The sequence below is a fragment of the Arachis hypogaea genome, chromosome 13, assembly GCF_003086295.3.
Source record: "Arachis hypogaea cultivar Tifrunner chromosome 13, arahy.Tifrunner.gnm2.J5K5, whole genome shotgun sequence".
Classification (NCBI taxonomy): Eukaryota; Viridiplantae; Streptophyta; class Magnoliopsida; order Fabales; family Fabaceae; genus Arachis; species Arachis hypogaea.
Genome location: NC_092048.1, coordinates 16,794,205 through 16,812,662, shown reverse-complemented (window position 1 = coordinate 16,812,662; position 18,458 = coordinate 16,794,205). Strand labels below are relative to the sequence as shown.

The 18,458-nt window shown below is 35.1% G+C and overlaps 2 protein-coding genes and 1 long non-coding RNA gene across 3 annotated transcripts; all 3 read right to left on the bottom strand.

Moving 5' to 3' along the window:
* Positions 1-58: 58 nt before the first annotated feature.
* Positions 59-7,976, bottom strand: LOC112737487 (replication factor C subunit 1-like). Its single transcript, XM_025787406.2, is given in 23 exon segments — positions 59-432; positions 523-579; positions 663-909; positions 991-1,083; positions 1,183-1,255; positions 1,519-1,643; positions 1,994-2,033; positions 2,132-2,313; positions 2,998-3,088; positions 3,756-3,925; positions 4,051-4,104; positions 4,760-4,967; positions 5,050-5,171; positions 5,248-5,436; positions 5,543-5,673; positions 5,833-5,984; positions 6,083-6,144; positions 6,221-6,296; positions 6,526-6,593; positions 6,675-6,740; positions 6,743-7,150; positions 7,624-7,719; positions 7,871-7,976. Coding segments are annotated over 23 exon segments (2,838 nt in total). The 5' UTR covers positions 7,874-7,976; the 3' UTR covers positions 59-307.
* Positions 7,977-9,086: 1,110 nt separating this feature from the next.
* On the bottom strand, positions 9,087-10,744 carry LOC112732802 (GPN-loop GTPase QQT2). Its single transcript, XM_029291194.2, has 4 exons — positions 10,580-10,744; positions 10,244-10,470; positions 9,685-9,975; positions 9,087-9,365 (listed from the first exon to the last, which is right to left on the bottom strand). Exons 1-4 carry the CDS (start codon positions 10,674-10,676, stop codon positions 9,255-9,257), a joined length of 726 nt encoding a protein of 241 aa, XP_029147027.2. The 5' UTR covers positions 10,677-10,744; the 3' UTR covers positions 9,087-9,254.
* Positions 10,745-16,093: 5,349 nt separating this feature from the next.
* LOC140177868 (uncharacterized) lies at positions 16,094-18,457 on the bottom strand. Its single transcript, XR_011869409.1, has 5 exons — positions 18,222-18,457; positions 18,033-18,092; positions 17,794-17,923; positions 17,497-17,700; positions 16,094-16,628 (listed from the first exon to the last, which is right to left on the bottom strand). It is a non-coding gene; the product is annotated as an uncharacterized lncRNA (long non-coding RNA).
* Position 18,458: the final 1 nt, after the last annotated feature.

Below are 18,458 nucleotides of genomic sequence, written 5' to 3'. Positions count from 1 at the left end.
ACCAATCAGCTTAACTCCCCATTGGCCGTTGCAATACATATCCAACCATAGTATCGGGTAATAAACAAGAGACAATTAAATTCAAGAATTCTTCACAATGTGCCATGCAATGTTCTTAAGAAGACATCATCTGCATTTTTTTAAAGAAAAAAGGCCACCCATGTTTCATTCAATCGTCCTAGGAAAATTTACAACTCAAAACAGTTTATAAGATCAAACATCAAACACAAGAAGATCATCGACTCATGGACATGGTTCATATACAGATGTTGCTAGTGTCGCCAGAAGAAAAACCTATCTATGTTCTTCACCTCTTTCTTTTCGGAGCAGCCCTTGAAGTTTGGCCACCCTTCTGTGCACCACCTTTGCCACCAGATGCCTTCTTGGAACTCGAATTCGCTGCACCCTTCAGCTCCAACTGTACTTGCATGCCTACATGCACAAATATATTATTTATCAGAAATTAAATTATGGTAATGTGTTTAACCATACACTAATTGAAAAATACATATGTTGACCTACCCTTTGAGTTCAAACTTTGAAGTTCTGACTTCAGCTTCTCACCGGGGTTGTTGCCTTCTAAAAATGAGCAAAAGCAATCAATTAAGATAAGCAGAATAGTTACAAAAACTATACAACAAATCAAAGCACATAGAACTTACCCAACTCCTCTGTGTCGGAATTGTTCTCCTCTTCACTCTCATCCAACGTGTTACCCTCGCCCTGCTCTGCTACTTCTTCAGCTGGTTCTAAAATAGCAGCAATGCGCTTCTTAGGGGCCTTCTTTATTCCAGGAAGATTCACTAGATCCGCAGCTCGAACCATCCTTGATTTGCTTTGCTCTTTGTATGCTTTTGTCAAGGCTGACTTAACAGCAGGCTGTACGCCTTCCAATGGATTAGGGTGACCCTGATACAAAACAAAATAAATAAGTTAAACCCAGATTTAGCAGCCTGTGGTATTGACACAGCTCAAATATACTTGACGCACCTTGAATTTTGACAACTCTACAATAGTATCGAAGTCTTCCTGACTGATAGAATATGTATTCATAAATTCCACGACTTTCTCAACAGCTTCAGCCTGATAATTTACAACAGATTAGATGTGATTCAGTCCTTCAACTAAAATTCAGCACATCTTTCACATGTTTAAAGATACAAGAACAGATGTACTTCCAACCTTGGGCAGAGCTCGCAGCGGTTCTGTTAATTGTTTAAGGAGAAGGGTAAGGTATTCCAATCGGATAGTATCCCTGCAATGTTTAACGAAACATTATTATAACAAGTCTATGGGACACACTCCATAAGTCTGCTTGACATTACTTTGTATGGAAGTGCCTAATATTAATGCTAAGTTCAGTGAATGATTGAAATTCACAGCCAAACAAATCCCCGTAGTCTAACTGCAGATACTCAAGAATTGAAAGAAGCATTCATTTCAACAGAAGAAAACCTCCGAGAGTTATGTGCATAAGGGATAAACTTAATGCAAAATAAATACTGAATCGATATCTACCTTCCTGAACTAGATTCACGTGAAGCAAGCATGTGGACATGCAGATCTTCCATAAGCCTAAGGTTTTTGCCTGTCGTTGAGTTCTTTCCAAGCCACCCGCCGAACCTGTTAAAATTATGCTCTCCCTGCATATATTGGCATGTTTTGCAAGGATTGGGGGAAAAATAGATGAGTTTAATGAAAGAGACCAGCATACATAACTAATACTATTAGATATGTAAATCACCAATAACTTTCCACCGAGAAGCTGGTAACAAAGTCAAAACTCAGAGGAAACAAGAAACTCTTGCAACTCATGTTGATCATAAGAGGCACAAGAATAAAAATAATATATGGACAATTGATTAAGAATTGAGAATAAATGCCATTTCCCCAAACATTGAGCCCAATTATTTTGGGGTGATAAAAAAGCACAAAAAGAATAAGGAGATGGAAGACAAATTGCAATAGCTTGAACAAGACAAACTACTTTCACCTGTTCAAGTATTTCTCTCTGCCCATGCAACAATGAAGCACTGAAACAAAGACATGGATAAAGAATGAATAACTTGATGGAGAACATCTGATTTAAGAAAATCTTGTTATTTTCCAGATCAGACACAAGGCTACATACGGAATAATACACGAGGCCACAGAACTAGTTTGAGAGAGCTGCCACTGTCGATATCTTCGAATCTGTACATTCACTAGATCCCCATCAGCAATTGACTCAGCAGCACGGGCAATCAGGTTCATGCGTTTTACCCCCTGGTCATCCTTAACAGCTAAGCTTGGTCTATAATTAATATAATTTTCCTGCCATGTATAACACCAAAAGAGTTATACAATAAATATTTTTATCTTTGGATCTGCAGTAACATAAATGCTTGTTTGAGACTTTGGGAAAGTGCTGTTTAAGAAGCTAGATATTATTTTTAACGTCTCAATAAGCATGGAAATTACTTCTTGAGAAAAAATAACCTAAAAGTAGGACAAGCATAAAAAATGTGATTTTGACTCCTAAAATGTAATTTAAAAGAATTAATATTTTATTTTTTATTTAAAAAAGCAGTTACCCAACTGGGCCCTAAATCTCCATCAAGTTTGCAAGATCGCATAGAAGTGGATATGGCTATTCACCAGGAAAGCATCAACTACAGATTACTAAATAAAACAAAAGAAAGGAAGGCAATTTTGAATTCCCAGATTGTTACACAAAAGTGCACATTCATCAATATATGATGAAATCAACAAACATGCAGCCCAAATAAAATTATGGTTTTCCATGAAACAACATCACGGATGAGATTATTCAAAGTTTAAGCAGGTTTTGGGTATATGTTCAACAATAGGGTCATTTTAATACACAGTAAGTACACAATGTGGTATAAATTTTTAATTTCAACTGATCATAAGTTTAATAAGCAATTCTATGATTTAACTAAGCAGTTGAATTTTAAAAAGAATAAAAATAAAGTGAAAGAAAATGGATTAAAGAACCTGGATAAGAAGTGGAACAAGATCCGGATCACTCATGCTAAGACTAATCCTGTCATCCATTCTCATCTTCGTAGCATTAAAACCAAAAAGCCTACAAGATACGAAGATCGGATGTCATCAAATATCCTGATGTAATTTACCACAAAACCTTCGAGACTATTAATGCTCTAGATAAAATGAGAATACTGATCAAATGAGATGACAATGAATCCAGAAATCTAAAACTTATTTAAATCTATAAATGTCATTTGGCATTTAGAAACACAAAGCAAACAAGTGAAATAACTCGACAATATTGAAGAACAATCTACAATGAAATAAGAATACAATTTTTTGGGTACTCTAAAACACTGGCTAGTTGAAACATACCATTCCAAGGATGGGATTCTATATAATGCAAACTGTTGACTGGAATTAAAAAACAGCCAACAGAATCCTATTTTCTCTGTAGAGACGGCATCAAATTACTACTTGGAAGTCCATACTTCCTCCAATTGAGTCCTATACACTTTATTCCTTTGCAAGGTAAGCACAAAATAGATCTAGCCATGAATTTTAAAAATTTGATATTGACCAATGGAGCCATTAAACAAGCACAATAGTTGGAAAGGGAGTAAAACAGAACGTCAAGCAAGCAAGTACAGATTGAGAATTAAAATGCAACTCACAATGATTAAAGCCAAGAAAAGTAATGAGATTCGAAGTATTCAACATAGAACATTGTTCAAGTGTTGCATGGAATAGTCTAGATATCATACTTATCAACAGCTGTGAACGGTGATATGTCTTCATCCTTTGAGCTGGTAAGAAAGCGCTGCCTGATATCGTCATAATTTATAGACGACATAGAGAGACTCATATATTGTAACTGGTTCAGTGCCATACGCATATCTCCATTAACTCTTACTGCTAGTTCCTCCAGAGCAATCTTAAATGATCATGGTGAGGATTAAGTCGGTCAATATTAAGACCAAAGTTAATAGTTTTTGTAAGAAACAGGAACCACTAAGGTCCACCCCTTTTAAATACAGCAGGAAAAGCTATAGAACTCACATCATTAACTTGAAGCTTTTCTGCCTTTGCAACATCCATCAACCTCTTGGCCATCTGCCATAAATTAAAAAGTTAAGCTCAAAATTCTCAGGTTTCAGCAAAACTGTTTTAACATTTAGAGCAAAACACTAGATTTCAAAGACTAAAAGGTAATAGCAAGATAGACTCTCGTAAAGCACATATAGACCCAGTGACAGAAAGTCAATTAACCCTCATGGTGGAAAACATTTATTAGAGCAGGCAATTAAAAAATGCATGAGGATCTAAAACAATTCTTTTGTTTTAGATTATACACAATGTGTCCCATCTGATCTTTGAAAAGGGTGAGAAAGGTAAAAGCAAGATAATCTGTGGCAAATCATCCTGTCAAAAAACTAAAACCAACTAACTAGAATACCCAAAATGCTAATCTCCTAGTTTCACTTCACTTCTATAAATGCTAATCTCCCTTTTCTTATAAAGTCCTTAACCATATACTTCTCATAACATCTCCCTGTCCTTTATCCAACTAGCCACATACGGTTTATATGAAGCCAGGCCATGATATTACATTGAAAGTCTAAAACTTAAACTAAATGGGTGACGAACTGTGTACTTTCTTGTATAGTTGATTTAGTACCTTTAATAACCAGGTTCACTTAAAAATAATAATCTGCAGTATATCATATCTGAGCTCAATAATTTTTTGGTAAGTGACAAGCATAAATACCTGTTGCTTTGTAGGTTTCCGGAAGTTAAGAAGCAAACAGTAGTTCACGAGACTTTTCAGTTTCTGGCTGTAACGGTCATTGCAAATGCAGATAATAGGAATTTTCGATATCTTGATGCTAGCAATAAGATCAGCAACACCACCCCTATCACCAGCTGACATCCCATCAACCTCATCCATAATGAGCACAGTTCTAGCAAGCTTCGACCTGAAATTTATGAAACTTGAAGACTTAACAACGTGAATCTTATGAACTTGAAAATTAAATATTATAGTAAAGCAAGACTAACCGATCCATATTTGCACCAAAGGCCTCATTGGTTACAAGTTCTTTGATAGAATTTGCATTACTTCCACTAATCCCTTTTTCAATTTTGCTATCAGCTTTTCCACGGCTGTCACTAGCATTTACCTTCAGTACATATGTAAATCCAGATTAGAGAAGGAAGATGATGAAATAGCATTACCATATATGTAAAAAGTGCCACCTCTATGGCCTGGAAACCAAGCTCCTGACAGACAAGCTTTGCTGAAGTAGTTTTCCCTATACCAGGGGTTCCACTTAACAGCACAGCTTTTTTGGAATTGGGTTCGTTCTGCTTTTTTCCCTTTTTTTTACTGCCAGTGCCAAGAAATTGCTCGTTCCAAGTTTTCAACCAATTTCTGAGCTGTGAAACCTGAACACAAATACATATAAGAAATTATAAAACAGTTATCCAAATTCAGATATATAAGAGCACAACTTATGCACAAAAATAAGGCAATCAAGAATGTCGTTTATACAAGTGACTGATTCCCTATCACATCCTTTGGATCTTTAGGTCGATATTTCTCTGTCCACATCAAAGGAGAGTGAACAGTAGATGCTGTCTTTGGCTTAGCTTGGGTAGAAGGCAGCCGTGAAGATAGAGAGGCTGCATTTATTGATCAGGAGTTCAAATTAGAACTAGAAATCAAATGACACCCTTTGATTGGAACAACTTTAAGCACTGCCACTAATAGAATAGAGAAAGGAAAAAAAGAAACTGAAACCCTGGCAGCCATAAATAGAAGCACATCTTGTGATGGCTTACGCTTAGGTTCTGCTTTTGCGGGACTTTTTGACTGTGATGCATTAGTAGCAGGCTTATTATTGACAGACTTTTTGGGCTCTTGTGAAGGAGCTTTTGCCGGTTTTGATGCCCGAATCATATCAAATAATCCATCCTCTGTGAGAAATTTAGTTCTACAGAAATAAAGGGACTGGGAAATATAAGTGACAGTAAAATGAGGAAATATTATGTTTAAAATATGTTATAACGGTATAAATATATGAATGCTAACCCAAGCTCTTTGGCTTTTTCAGACTTCCGTCCACCAATATCTTCATCACATAGTAGATAATTCTGCAAACAGAGAATGTTCATCAGATGATGTTTATGCAAATTCAATCAATTACCATTAACAAAAGCATTATATAACCGTTTTCTTGCTGACTGATCCCGTGACACGACCACCATGGCGCTTAATCAAATCTTCTGCTTCTTCTCGTTCCAAACTGTCAGTATGCAAACAGTAAAATACAAAGGACAACTACGCTAAAATTTGGAATGTAGTAATTATAAGTTTACAACTTGTACATTGTAAATAGAAATAAACCTAAACAATAACCATAAAGAAAACGGACGAGTGGACGGAACAATAGATGAAGAAGCAATAAACTTTAGACTGATTTCTGTCTCAAGTAAGAAAAATGGGAAATCTAGGTAAAATTTAGAAAGCAATACCTATCCAGCGTTCCGCTGATCACAAAAGTTAGGCCAGCTAAACAGTCAGGAGCACCTTCAGGGACTTCCTGCCATGCAAAAGAAGTTTCAGTGAAATAGATAAACAATATTTTCAATAGATAAGATCCAGATTCATTATAACTATGAACCTTTTCTCCTTTATGTGGAGGATCTTTTCTTTCTCCAAAATTCATGAACCCACCCCTACCACCACCACCTCTACCCTCCCACCAGATGGTTGTGCCGATGCTCCTCTACCACCACGACCTCTTCCGGCAGATTTAACTGATGCCACAGCTTCTTTCTCGTCATCTTCATCATTTTCTTCTAACTCCACAGATTTCTGCGGGATCCCCCTACCAGATCCACTCTTCAGTTTCTTTGTTGGAGTGGCATGAGCTGAACTCTTTTTATTTTTTGGAAAAGCATAGTCATCTTCGTCATCTTCTTCAGCTTCATGAATCTTCTTCGAAGTACGGGCCTCTGGTAGTTCTCCACTGTCCTTTATATTCTTTCGTTTAGCAGGGAGCTCCAGTGTTTCTTTTTCATCTTTTGCCTTTTGTTTGTCTGTAGAAAAATATTTGCTAGTTTTCCTCCTCCCGGAACTTTCTTGACCTCCAGACGCCTGCACAAGGGAAAAACATCTTCCTTTCACTCAACACATTTTCATATATATTCAAGAACCAAAGTGTCGCTAAACTCTTAACCAACCCATAATGCAAATCATTTAACCACACCCATTTGATTATGACCAACCTCCCCCGCCGCGGGGAAAAACCATCAAGTTAATGGGAAGCAAAGCCCCAACAAAAGTAAATTTCCTGAATCAACACATGCCTCCAGAAAATAATAATCATAATAATACAGGAATCACAACCTCGCATCCTTCAGCATTTAATGCTTCTTTTTTCTTTTTTCTTTTTTTTTTTTTGCCATTCTACACCCCTAGTTCTATTAAAATCATTGAAACTAATCCTATACACTCTAAATTGACCTGTACATTTCATTTTGTTATATGTTAAAAAAAAAGAGCCTTTAACGCGAATTACCAAACAAAACAAATAAATAGTAACAAATAAAAGTCGAAACAAGACTAACCGGTTTGTCATTCTGGGGTTTATCGGTGGCGGGCTTGGAGGAGGCATTGGCATTGCCCTTGTCGTGCGATTTCATGAACCACTTCCTTATATCAGTCTGAAAATTTCAAAAGAATAAAAAAAAAATTTCCCGAAACGGAAATATTAGATAAGGAACTTTCGAAGTGTGAAAATGAAGAGGAGAAACAAATGGAGAGGTGAAAGAGTTGATGAAAGGCGAAGAAGAAGAAGGAAGAACCCTAAGTTACCATGTTTTAGCGGAGAGCGCGGGAGAACAAGGTCAAGTGCGTTAGTGTAACCAGTTTGGGCTTCGTAAATTAAAGCGGAATATTTTGGGCTTCTTCGGGAAGGAATAAAGTATCGCCAAAAAAAAAATTATATATATATCTCTTAGGAGAGCAAGCGGTTTTTAGCATTTTTAGCTGGGGAAGTGCTAGAGAACAATGAAAATTTTGAACAATATGAACAACCCACCAATCAAATAAAAACACACTATACTTTTAAATTAATCCTCTAAATTTTAATATTAAAATAACCATCCATACACTAGTAAAATAAACATCCAATATATCTATTGTTTATACTGTTTAATATTTTCATTGTTTACCTATACTTTTTTATATTAAATTAATTTTAAAAAACAAATTTTACTAATTTATGCATATAAATTCTGATAAATATTAATATAAAATATATTAATTCATGTGTGTAACTCCGCCTATGTTACACTTGTGCTACATAGTCAATCCCAAATCTGGATAAAGGAGGAGGGTTGTGTTAGGTTTTCGACAACTATCATAAAAATATAGTCGAATCCCCCTGACATGAATCAAAGACATTATTACGCTAAAGTTAGGTCGTTGCCCGAAAACAACGCGTTGTATGGCTCGAGTACGGTGTCAAACACTACAAGATTTTTGTTTATTTGTGAAGGTTTTTTCTCCTATTTGTGGAGGTTTATAACCCCCACCAAATAGTTTGTGGGGGTTTCTAAAACCCCCAAAATTTGAGGTGCCACGAGGTCTTTTGTGGGGGTTTTTAAAAACCTCCACAATTCATTCAGTGGAGGTTTTGTGTGTGTTTAGTGGGGGTTTTATATTAGACTTTTGTGACAGTTTTAAATCACTTTTGTGACGGTTTAAAACCCCCACAATAATTTTTTAATTTAACAAAAAATAAACTAATTTGTGAGATTTTCAAACCTCCACAAACCCTGTAAATATTTATTTATTTTTACTTTCAAATCATTCATTAATCTCATCTTTTATAATTATTATTTTTTAATATCAAAATTTAAAAACTAAATCTTTTATAACACAATTCCTCAATATAAGGCATAACTCTATATATAAAAAAATTCGCAATGTCAATAGTTCCAAATATAATTGTTTTTCTTTAAAAAGTAAAATAAAACAACTTCTTAGAGGGACATTAATTGAAAGTCAGAAAATACTCAACAAGTTGTATATGAAGTTGTAATGAGATTTACTTAAATATTGGAATTGAAAAGAGTGGCATTGGGAATGTACTTGAGATATAAACAATAACATTTATAGCATACAGGAAAATGTACTTGAGATAAGCTATGGTAATCTGATTCTTGGATTCGTACAATATCAAAATTATCAAATCTCATAAAAAAAATGTGAATCTATGACAGTAACAACATACAAGCAAACCAAGTATTTCAATTTGGCAATTCAGGGAGAAAGTGTTCCAGAAAATCCTGTTGATGCCAAATTCCTGCAAGAAGCAACTAATGCATTGTCAAAACTCAAAACCAAATAAGAAAAAAAAAGGGAACACAAAATAAAAAAGAATATATATACAGATTGTGAACCTACAGAGATATAACATGTTTGTTGCTACAATCAACATTAGACCAACTATAGCAGGGGCTCAAAAAAAACTATTCCAATCTTTTGTGATTTTTCAATATGTTCTAGTGGTATCCACAACATCATTATAGATACAGCTCAATGTCATTATGTCTCCATCTTTATACTTTAGATGCAAATCAGTAAACAAAACAATAATAAGATTTTTCAAGAATAAAGAATACCTCCAAGGCAAATTCATGCTGAGCTACATCAACCTTGTTGAAAGCCAAGATAAGAGGTAACCTAGTCCTATAGAGGATACTACAAGCATAAAGCATGTTGCTCATGAAAGTGGTGGGATTTTCTGAACGAGGTGTATCAACAACATAGGTGACTACAGTGGGAAATGTGGAGGCAAATGCTTCTGTAATAATAGCACCAGAAGCAGACCAGGTGAATATCTCGATCTGCCCAGGCGTATCCACAAGAACATAGTCAAGTTGATCTGCTCGCCTCTCAATAACAGAGACTACCTGAAAACAACAAGCAAAAACATTTATTAAACTGCATTTAAGCACCATAGCTGGGAGCAAAACCAGCATAGTAAGATGAAAAGCACTCAAGAAAATCAACCCCAACCAAAAGTAAAAAAGAAAAAAGAAGCAAGGAACCTACATTACTAAAATTATTATTTATCAGTGAACAGGATAGTATGAAGGACACTTAATTCAAAAGGGAGTAAATAGGGTAATAAGTAAGATTGAAACCAAAATGTTTCATGAACCAATAAGCAATTATTACCTCGTCAAACTTGGTAGCAAACAAGTTAAGGGAAGTCAAAATTCCACCATTAGGGCCAAGGTTGAACTGTTTCATGACTTCTTTGTACTTAACAGTATCTCTAATATCAATGTTTGCAGCAAACGGCAGGGTCATGATAGCTGGGTCGAGATTGACCACATAACCCCGAATATTCGACATTTGTGTGTGGCAAACCAACCTATGAAGAAATGTTGTTTTCCCAGTACCTAAGCACAAATTTAGTTTTAATTCTCAGTCATTGTTCAGTTCTTCTAACACCATTTTCTGTTACTTTAGCACAAGAGAGCAACTAAGCAAGAACCATTAAATATTTACCTGTCATTCCTACAACTATGATAATGACCGGTTTTCTTCTGAAGTTAGGTGATCCATTCCCAAATGATGATGATCCTTCAATATGCAATTTGTTCATATTCTCTGTGAGTTGCTCCTTCTCTTTATCTTTTGCCTTCAAAATCAAACCAACAAAAAAAGAATAAAGTATCCAACGATGCAAATTTTCAAAGTTAAAAACACCTAACTAACGTGGAAATAAAAGGTAAAGGTCGGAGCGACATAAGGTTGAGATTTGGGACATGGAACATAGGCACTCTAACAAGAAAGTCCATAGAGGTGGTGGATACCATGACAAGGAGGAAGATCAACATTATGTGCCTACAAGAAACAAAATGGGTTGGTGCGAAGCCTATAGAGTTTGATACTTCTAGTTTCAAACTTTGGTATACAGGAAAGGTGAAGAATAGAAATAGGGTCGGTATTATCGTGGATAAGCAGTGGAAGAATGACGTAGTGGATATCAAGAGGGTGGGAGATCGGATCATCTCTATCAAACTTGTGGTGGAGGGAGGTGCTTTTCATGTGATTAGCGCCTATGCACTGCAAGTGGGTTCGGACAAACAACACAATATAAGGTTTTGGGAGGATCTAGAGAGTTTGTTCCAAGACATACCTTCGGAAGATAAGATTTTCTTAGGAGGAGATTTAAATGGCCATGTTGAAAGAGAAGTAATTTGGTATGGAAGTATTCACAGAGGCCATAGTTTCGAGGTGATCAATGCTGAGGGTAAAATTATTTTGGACTTTTCCTCAACCTTTGACCTTCTCATTACAAATACATGTTTTAAAAAGAGAGATGAACATCTTATAACCTATAAGAGTGGCATGACAAGCTCTCAAATCGACTTCTTCTTGTTGAGGAGAGTCGACCGAAAATTTTGTATTAATTGTAAAATTATTCCAGGAGAGAGTTTGACAACACAACATAGGGTGCTCGTCATGAATTTTCGCGTTGAGTAAAAGTTGAGGAAAATACATCATACGAAGAACCCAAGGACAAGGTAGTGGCGGATGAAAGGTGAGGAACAAAGAAACTTCCTAAGACGGGTAGGAGAAGAGGCAAAGTGGGATGGGAATGAAAGCGCGAAAAAAATGTGGAGGGAGAGGGCAGAAGTTATTAGAAGAACAGCAAAAGAAAGTTTTGGTGAATCTAAAGGAATAGGACCAAGAGACAAGGAGTCCTGGTGGTGGAATGCGAGTGTACAAGAAAAGATAAAAATAAAAAGAGAGTGCTTTAAAGAGTGGTATTTATGCCGTAATGCAGACAATTGGGAAAAATATAAGGCAGCTAAGAAAGAGACAAAAGTGGCTGTAAGTGAATCAAGAACAAGAGCATACGAGGGTCTCTACCAGTCTTTGGGCACGAAAGAAGGAAAAAACGGTATATATAGAATCGCAAAGAGTTGTGAAAGAAGAGCGAGAGATTTGGATAAGGTTAAGTGCATAAGGGATAAGGATGGAGAGATGCTAGCTCAAGAGGAGAAGATTAATGAAAGGTAGAAGAGCTACTTCTATGAATTATTTAAAGAAGGACAGAAGACTCTTCCGAGCCTTGGTCGGTTATGCACAAGGGAAGAAGATCAAAACTTTGACTATTATCAAAGGATCCGAGACTTCGAGGTAAAAGAAGTTCTAAAGCAGATAAAAAATGGCAGGACAGTAGGACCTGATAATATCCCGATTGAGGTTTGGAAGGGCCTTGGAGAAAAAAGCATCAACTAGTTAACCAAGCCTTTTAATGAGATTTTAAGGTCAAAGAAGATGCCTGATGAGTGGAGAAAGAACACCTTGATACCTATCTACAAGAATAAGGATGATATACAAAGTTGCGGAAACTATAAAGGAATAAAGCTCATGAGCCATACCATGAAGTTATGGGAAATGGTGATAGAACGGAGGTTGAGAAAAGAGACACAAGTAACAGAGAACCAATATGGATTTATGCTAGGCAGATCCACCACCGAAGTGATATACCTGTTAAGAAGGATGATGGAGAGGTATCGTAATAATAAAAGGGATTTACATATGGTGTTTATTGATTTGGAAAAAGCGTACAATATGGTGCCAAAAGAGGTCTTATGGAAGGTTTTAGAAAAGAGGAGAGTAAGGATCGCATATATTCGTGCAATTAAAGACATATATAATGGGGCCACAACTAGTGTGAAGACTCAAGGTGGTGTGACAGAAGAATTTTCTATTGGTATAAGATTACATCAAGGATCATCCTTAAATCCATACCTTTTCATATTAGTCTTGGATGTACTCTGCCTGTGTCATGGTGCATGTTTTTTACCGATGATATCATCCTTATGGGAGAGTCAAGGGAAGACTTAAATAAAAAGTTGGACTTATAGAAAGAAGCTCTAGGAGTGTTTGGTCTGCGCATAAACCGTAGTAAGACAGAATATATGGAATGTAAGTTCAGTCTAAGAAGGAAAAACCCTAATATAGAGGTGAAGATTGGAGAAAACATCCTACGAAAAGTTAAAAGTTTTAAGTATCTTGGGTGCATCATACAGGATAATGGAGAGATTGAACAAGATGTAAATAATAGGATCTAAGCAGGTTGGTCAAAATGGCGAAGTGCATTTGGTTTTATATGCCACAAAAAAAAGTGCTTTTAAAACTTAAAGGTAAATTATATCGCACTACTATAAGACCGACTATGATTTATGGTACGGAGTGTTGGGCGGCCAAAGGGGAGCACGAACATAAGCTGAGTGTGGTAGAGATGAAGATGTTGAGATGGATGAGTGGTCATACGCGATTGGATAAAATAAGGAACGAAGATATAAGGGAGAGAGTTAGAGTAGCACCCGTTGTGGAAAAAATGGTTGAATCGCGTCTCAGGTGGTTTGGACATGTGAGAAGACCGACAGAACACCCAGTCAGGAGGGTGGATGAGATGGAAGATGGACAAGGGGTGAAAGGCAGAGGAATACCTAAGAAGACCATAAACGAGGTGGTCAAATGAGATCTACATGTAAACGGTCTCTCTGTAAACATGATACATGACAGAGCACAATAGCGTCGTTTGATTCATGTAGCCGACCCTACCTAGTAGAACTAGGCTTTGTTGTTGTTGTTGTTGTTATTGTATTAATTCATGTGTGTAAATTTTAGTAAATATAAATATAAATATAAATTATATATTTTATGTGTATAAATATATGTTGAGTTAAGAAATTAACTAAATTAATTAGTGATGACAAATATTATTTTTGGGTAAAATAAATAATTAGTGTTAAGTGTTAATAATTATATGTTGCTAATTATTTATAAATTGTTGCAGGCCAAAATTCAATCAAGCAGCCCAAATTGGAATGAAAATAAAAACATCAAGACTAATGTGCTGGTTAATCAAGTGGAGCCCAAAAGAAACAAAGAAAGGAACCAACGGGCCAAGCAAATCAAACCTGATCCAAGCCCGTGTCCATCAATCCAAGTTGATCCCACCAAGCTTCTCATACAAGATTGAAGTCTTCACTCTCTCTCTCTCTCATTGCTTCCAAAGCAACGTTCGTTTCACCTCTGTCTTAGTCAAATCACAAAACTCAAAAAAGTGAGAAAAAGAAAGAGAAAGCTTCTTCCCTAAGGTGATTATCAAAGAAGCAAGAAAGAGAAAGTCCAAGTTTGAAACGCAGAAGTTCAATCAGAAAATCAAAACCATATCAAGCTTAGGTTAAAGGTAATCCATTTCCTTTTACATGCAACACACTTTCTTCTCTTTATCTTCAACTCTCTGCCACTCCGTTTTGAGCTATATGGAAAAGAAGATTTCTGTTCCTCTCTGCTGTAAATCCACGATCTCAAACATGTCTTGGGAACCAAGTTGGTTTTCAAGGGCTCAGATCAAGTTGACCATTAAAAGACTCTTGTGGTTGCAGATTTATGGCTTTCGGTCAAGATGGAGAAGTCAGAAGCAAAGTTTCTACTCTGAGAAAAAGTGAGTTTGTGGGTTGGTGAAGCTCAAGGCTCAAGAAGTTGACCTAGGAAGATGAACTCAGCAACATGCAAGGAGATAAAAGAAGACTTTCTGCTCATTCAGAAGCAAGGAGAGAAAATCAGAGTTTGGTGAGTTGAGTTCTGCAAAGAAGTTCCTCTACTTGGATAATGCTTTCTTTCAAAGAAGCATTCGGCTAATACTGAAGAACTATATCTAAGGTTTGCAAATCTGGTTTTGCACATAGCGAAGAGGCTGTTGATGAAGTCAATCTCATTCATATTTTACAGATTGTAATGTACTTTTTGATGTTTATCTTTCTGTGATTTCTTGAGAGAAAAGACATATTGAGAGAGTTCAAGTAAAAGTCATGAGTAGAAAAAGGTTGAGTGAAACACTTGAGAGAAAAGGCTAGAGTTTATTTCATATTTTTTTAGATATGTTCATGTCTTGTATCTTGTACCTATGAGGTATCACTTTTTTAGTTGGGTTAGCACTAAGAGTGAAATAGTTAGGTATTAGCATAGCCAATGTCAAGTTAAGTTAGAACTTGAGTGTGAAAGGATTGTGTCAATACTGTGGAATTAGTGTATGTAATACTTTTAACTATAATGGAAATTCCTCCATTATTGTGAAGGAGACTGGATGTAGGTTGCATAGCACAAGGCAACCGAACCAGGATACATGCTGGTGTAAGCTTATCTCTTCTCTACTGTGTTCTGTTTTCTGATATTCATGAGACAAAAATAAATTGTTTCATAAATTTTCGCTGCTGAGTTCAAACAGAATCAGAATTAAAAGTTTGTTTAAAAGGGTCATTTTAGTAACATTAAATAAAGGCATAGATTCAACTCCCCTTCTCTAAGCCTACCACAACCTTCAATATAAGTATTTATTATTATTGGCCAAATATTAACAAAAAATAATAATATTTACTAATCATATAATACTGCTGATAAATAAATAAATAAGAAATACAATTGCTCTTTTAAAATTGCATTTAAATGGATTTTAATTTCGAGTTTTATCTTAACAAATGATTTATTTTAATATTATTTGAGTCTAATTTTAATACGTTGAAAATATAAAATATTTTATACAATCATTTAATTACATCTGGTCTTTTAGATGATTATTTTTACTAATATAATAAGATGTACGTGTAAAACTATTTTACACTAATATTACATTAAAATTAAATTTTTATTTTATTAAGTAAAACTAAATGTATTCTTCATTTAACTCAAATAACCATCCATCATTCTACCATCTCTTATTTTAGTTATTTAACATGTTTATAAAAAGCATAGTTGCTAAAGTGAAAATAACACAGGTTTTGTTTGCTCAACAACACCACGGTTGGAAATTCAAAAAATAATGGTTAATTTCACCAAATTAACTTATATGCATTATGGCTTGTTCACTTCTATTCTATCCCTTTTTATTTTTGTTAATTCACCAAATTAACCTAATCTTTTCAAAACACCTTGGAAATTACAAAGTACTTCTGCAACATGCAGTCATGGTACAAATAGGTCACACGGAAAATATTTCAACATCAAACATAAAACCATCAAGATGAATAGATGACAAACTTATGAGATGTGTTGACAACTTTAATATTACAATGGTTATTTAACTTTCTCCAAATATAAGGGTAATTTGGGTGCTTGAAATATGTAATATGTATATTTACAGCATCACTATCTGCATCAGGGACACTCAATTAGGCAATGTTACTATCTTACTACATTTCCGCTGTCCATTCCATCAGCCACCACAAAAACTTCAGCGCATGCTATTACAAACTATAAGTTTCAATTCTCTAGATCTGTTTTTCAAACTATAAGTTTAAGCTACTTAAGAGATGAAATATTCATAGATAAAGACACATTTAAGTTCTTCAATCACTGTGACAATAGGAAGAAGTTTTAGCAAGCTGAAATGAAAATTTAGATAAGTGACTTATTTGCAATAAACATTAATATATATTATTTGTTTAAACATCCTTTTCTCCAAGCCGCAGTGTCTCCCTTCACCGTCCGCCGCTACTGGTCTCTAATGGGGAGGGGCTGAGGACCTTGGCTAGAGAGTTAAAGAATGTGAAAGCAAATTACATGACATGATTTTGTACCATAATCCAAAAAAAAAAAAAAACAACAACAACAATTTAGCATGGGCATGTTCACATTCATCAAAAGAAAACATTCACGGATACAAACAATGCATGATTAGCTCTCTCCCTAATTTCACATTCTCTCTTACTATTCTCTTGTTTCATTAAGTTCTATCTCTCTAACCATATATTTTCTCTTTCCAGGTTTACATTGAATTCGATTTTTGGAAAGGTGAAGTTAAGAATAATAAACTGGACACAAAGAAAACCTTTACACCAGCATATACATCATTATAACTCATTGCATTTCACTACTTGTGAGAATAACACAGATACAACTAAGCATTTCATATAATTCAAGTTTTGCCATTTCCAGAACAAGGAAAAAGTTATTTAAATATATATCCACATTCCACAATATGTTTCTAATAATAAACACCTGAAGCATCAATAGGTAAAAATAAAACCTTGGCTCCATGCAAATTTATATGAACGAAAATTACATTGACTCAGTAGTAATATCTTGGATAATTGAAATAAACTTACACAACCACTTGTTTCATTTATTCAATCCATTATTTAGACATCCCAACTCTGGTTTTTTTACATTCAAGACAATTCTTTATCAAGATATAGTTCCATTTGATAAAAGACTAATCTCAGATTAGCAACAAGAACAAAGCATACTAAATGAAATTGACATGATCATAAAAGAATGTCTTATTAATTATTATTGTCATTAACTTTTTTTCAAAGAAACAACTGAAAAGGATTTATGTAAGGCATGGATACCAATGAAGAATGTTTGTAAAGCATTTGTAATATAAGCATCCTTACCAGTTGGTTGAAACAACCTTGGCTACCATATATAGAAGTAAAGACAAGTTAGATTTGTCCCGTCATGACAGCAAGCAAAGCTAAACCATACTTCAAGTTGTAGAAATTATTTTATCTGCATTGGTAAAGAAAGTTGACATACTTGATATTTTTTGCTTTGTTGTAGGTTCCATGAACACACTAGCATCCCACCAAACACAGCACCTTGATTTCTCAAACAATCAAACAATCAAACAATTAAGCAAAAACAATAATTAATAAATCCATCGTCAAGAATAGAAAAAAAGGAACTTATACATTGATGCAATCATGGGGAAAACTCTGGTATTTTACTTGCTAGCTGATGGTTTGAAAGTACATACTTCAGCACACATGAAACAACCATTTGAAGGTTCTTCAATAAACCAACATACGAAGTGAATAACTGCTGTTATACACAAAGTACAGATATATCAATATTCAAAACCAGAATGAACTATATATATAAATAAATCTACAACCATTCAGCTTCAATCTAGTACCTCCATGAACTTTACCTTCATCATATTATAGCAGTACCAAATCAGTGGGGTGAAGAAGTGATCCATTAGGGGATGCTAGAAAATAAAATATGAAATTTCATAAAACAAATATATGTTGCAGCAAAGTGAGGGCAAATGGGAGAGAAAAGGAGGAGAATATGTTCAACTATATCCGAACAAAGTTAATGAAAGAATAAATTTTACCATGAGTTGAAAATGATTCTCCATGTCACTTTCCGTATTTCTTTCACCCATAACTTCAATCTGGAGCTTAGGATTTCCAATTAAACCACACCTAAACTACTAGATCAGCTACGAATTTTATTAAAATTGATTGACAGTTGCTACAGGTGGAGCACACAAAATATTTTCAGTTATACCAGCAAAACAATCAAACTACCAGAAAAGCTCAAAAATTGACTTGAAACTGGCTCAACAATC